Genomic DNA, 3,754 nt, shown 5'->3' on the forward strand with positions numbered 1-3,754 from the left:
AATAAAATTTTGACACATATGTAAGGAGTGCGTCAATAAAGCGAGCCCAGAGCAGCGAGCCCAGAGCAAAAAATCACATAGAATACAAAAATAAGAGCAAAAATCACACAGAATACAAAAATAGATTATCCCCTTCAAGCGAGCAGATTTGTGCTTGTGCTGCTCTCTAAAACATTGACATAACACTGAACTTAATTATTAAATGACTGAAAACATTGACATAACACTGAACTTAATTATTAAATGACTGAAAACATTGACATAACACTGAACTTAATTAAATCAATCAATATAAGTGTGTTATTTATATAGCGCACAGAGTACAAAAAGTTTAATTGATATTCTCAAAATATTCTCAAAACATTATAAGTATATCCTATAATTGTTGTGGGTGGCTCCTCTGAGATCTTGTGAGCATCTCTTTCAAAATATAATTAGGAATCTTTGGCTGATGGATATGCATATTATTGTTCACATCCTGTCCAAGAATCATCAGGAAAACAAAGTAGATATGTTTGCAGGCAAGATATGGTTTTCTTTTGACCAACCTATCATTGAATTCTGCACACGAACATATTGGGTGGTTCTGAATGGTTACTTCAATGGGTAGGGCTTCTTTGTTCTGGATTTCCCTGACTTTAAATATTTCCTTCTGCCCTTCCATTTGAACATGTCCTCCCATAATTTCTACATTCATATCTAACGCAGCACTGATCTGTGCATATGCAGCTTTAGATATACCTTTTCGATAGGGGTATTTTTGCTTATCTTCCTCAAGAATTTTTTGCTTGTTTTGTTCACTCTCTTGAAGCAAACTATTTGGAATCTGTACACCAATCTCAAATCCAGCTTTTACTAAATCATGAGCTTCCCTGACTTTCAAGTGTGTACCTGTTGCTATTGGCCAAACATTAGGAACACTTGAAGGTGGATGTAAGATTGTCTTTGTAGGCTTCCAAGTGTGTCGAACATCATTATTACAGAAATAGCAGTACTTTTCTTTCCTCCAAGAAGATAATTGACAATCACTCCAAAAGCATGGTGCCACTTCTCCGCCTCGTAGCTTTCTGCTACATTTTTTTCCTCCTACCCAATGGTTACATTCTACTCTATTGAAGATCGGAATCCTGCGCAATGCCCACTTTGTCTGATGAATATCTTGCTCTAATGATTGAAGTGCTACGTCACCTTCTTCTGGATTTATTGATGCTTGCCCTTTTTCATGCTTATCCACTGTCACATAAACAAACTCTGGTCGGTGGCTAGAGCTCCCTACATTCCCCTCATGGACCTCATGAAGTGGACGTTTAGCTCGAATAGTCTTTTTCTCACCCTTGAAATTTATCCTGTTTGTAAACATTGGAGTGCCCATCACTGCATCATCAATTGCCCTTGAAGTAGCAGCTGGAGAAGGGCTTGAAGTTTGTCTGGAAAGAGCTCTCTCAATTAATATCTCTAGGTCAGGCCCTCCACCTATATATTTTCCTTCCATAAAAGCCATTTGACGAGCACACTGGAAGTAAGCATTGATGAGATCTGAAACACATGCATCGTACAAACTAATTTTATGTTTGTATCCTTCTCCTGCTAGCCAACTAGCATGCTTGGCTTCAGAGAGGTTCGTCCGTGGTACCAGAGCATTTACAATAGGCTCACCATCCTGTTCATTGAAAACCCAAACCAGTAGGTTTTTTAATTACTGCTATTGAATTAAGTTCATAGAAAAAAAAAACATACATAACATACCTTAATAATAAAATGACCCCAACGACTTGCTCTATAGTGCCACCAACTAAGCCAACTATCTAGCTTGGGAATGTTTCTGTCTGCTGCCTTTCCTGTTGCCCACCATGCACGTATCTTACGGAATAGCACTAAAGCATCCTCTTTGGTTGGTGCAGTCCTCCACCTCTCACACATTTCATTGTGTTTTTCCATATGTTGAGCATATATATACTTTTGTGTATGCACTCGAAGATTGTCCTTCCAATGAAAAAGGCAAGATCTCTCCTTTCCTACCATCTCATCTCCATTGTTATATACTGACCTAATAGCATTCCAATTTGCACCTGCTTCGTCGGCCATGAAGCCAAAAAAGTTTGCTGATTTCCCAGTATGGTCGATCATAACTGCATTCAAATTTTCCCAAAACATTATCTGTGCTGTCTCATCCTCCTCTCTAAACTCACAAGTTGCAATTGTGAGTAGCTCTCCAATCCTGCAAGAAGAGTATTTGGAAGATTATTGTATTGTAACAACTCAGTCGAACAGTCATTTCATTTTGAAAAGAGAATAAAAATTAAAACATACGTGTGATCATACACATGTGCACCCATTGTGTGCCAATCATTCTCCACTCGGTGTACATGATCAAAACAAACCCATGAATGTCGAAGGTCTCGATCCCCCGCAGCATCCATTCTATTGACAATATCAACGCCAGAGCCAGGGCCAGTTGTGGACATCTTGAAAAGATAGCACCTCTCATCACTTTTGGTTGCTTGCAAGGGAAACCTTGATCCGTGAAAGAACTGAAAGTGGCATTTTCTTTTTAACTCTAGGATAGCCTCAAATCTATCACCTAGTGCTCGACTTGTCTTTCGACTTTGCATTACCATCTGCTTCACCCTACATTTACCAAGTTGGTTAAGAAATTACATACATATATATATATATATCTATATATATATATTCAATAGAGAAGAACTTACTTTTTGAGATTTATTAAAGATATTAGCTCTTGAGACATCTCCTGGAGTTCCCTCTCTGACATAAACTCTCCAATCACTTTATCATCGTCAGTGAAAGCCTTCAAAACGAACTCCCTGGCAACAATCATTTGTACCTTTCGTGGACCCGCATTATGGTCCATCTGAACAACACGAGCTACTAAGGCTTTAATGTTTCGCATAGATGCTCGACACATGCCTCTAGCAATTGTGTGTGTATGTTTCCCATAGTGAAGGAACAATCTACTATGGGAGTGATCTTTAGGCATAAAATAGTAGGCAGACACTGAACATGTTTTTATGCACATTGGAACATGCTTACAAAAGAAACACTCTAAGTTTCCATAACTTCCCAAAGCCAAACATCCTTCATTTGGGGATTTCAATAATTGGCCATTCCAATGGAGCCTATTCGGTGATTTGTTTCGAAATCGATAAGTGCATCTTTCATTCATACACTGGAAGGTACCCCCACAAAAACTCTTTCTCAAAATAAAAGATTTATTAGTTCTTGTTTGTGTCTGGGGTTTTGTCCATGCATTTCCTTCATATTTGTGCTCCATACCCTCCATGCCCTTCCCATCTAAAAGCTCATAAATGCAATTTTCTTCATACTTCTTAGGGAGCTCCTTGACTTTTCCTTTGAATGTGCATTCATTTATAATATTATGGAATATGTCATTGGGCGGCAAAGTACGAACAATTTGGAAGGCAGATACTGCAGTGTCAAATGCAGGATCACCTTCCTCAATGTCAATTAAATTATCTGCATGCACCACCTTTTCCATGTCCTCTTCATCCAAGTCACTAGGAAAAAAATCAACAATCCAAAGTCAACAATTGAAACAAGAAAGATAACCTCACTATATTTTACCATGTTTCAAAAGTTGAAATCACTCACATAGGTGAGGTCTTGCTGCCAGATCCAGAAGGAATATCCCCAGGGGTAGGGAGTGGTGTTGATGCAATGGCTACTTTTGCAACATAAAATGATGACAGGGTATTATCTAAGATATAATACCCAT

The 3,754-nt window shown here is 38.4% G+C and overlaps 1 protein-coding gene across 1 annotated transcript; it reads right to left on the reverse strand.

Moving 5' to 3' along the window:
• Positions 1-265: 265 nt before the first annotated feature.
• Positions 266-3,517, reverse strand: LOC147604435 (uncharacterized). Its single transcript, XM_086795681.1, has 6 exons — positions 3,431-3,517; positions 2,712-2,872; positions 2,311-2,421; positions 2,070-2,218; positions 1,747-1,838; positions 266-1,660 (listed from the first exon to the last, which is right to left on the reverse strand). Exons 1-6 carry the CDS (start codon positions 3,515-3,517, stop codon positions 377-379), a joined length of 1,884 nt encoding a protein of 627 aa, XP_086651807.1. The 3' UTR covers positions 266-376.
• Positions 3,518-3,754: the final 237 nt, after the last annotated feature.

Source organism: Cibotium barometz, chromosome 62 (assembly GCF_041138505.1).
Source record: "Cibotium barometz isolate CiBa-2024 chromosome 62, ASM4113850v1, whole genome shotgun sequence".
Taxonomy (NCBI): domain Eukaryota; kingdom Viridiplantae; phylum Streptophyta; class Polypodiopsida; order Cyatheales; family Cibotiaceae; genus Cibotium; species Cibotium barometz.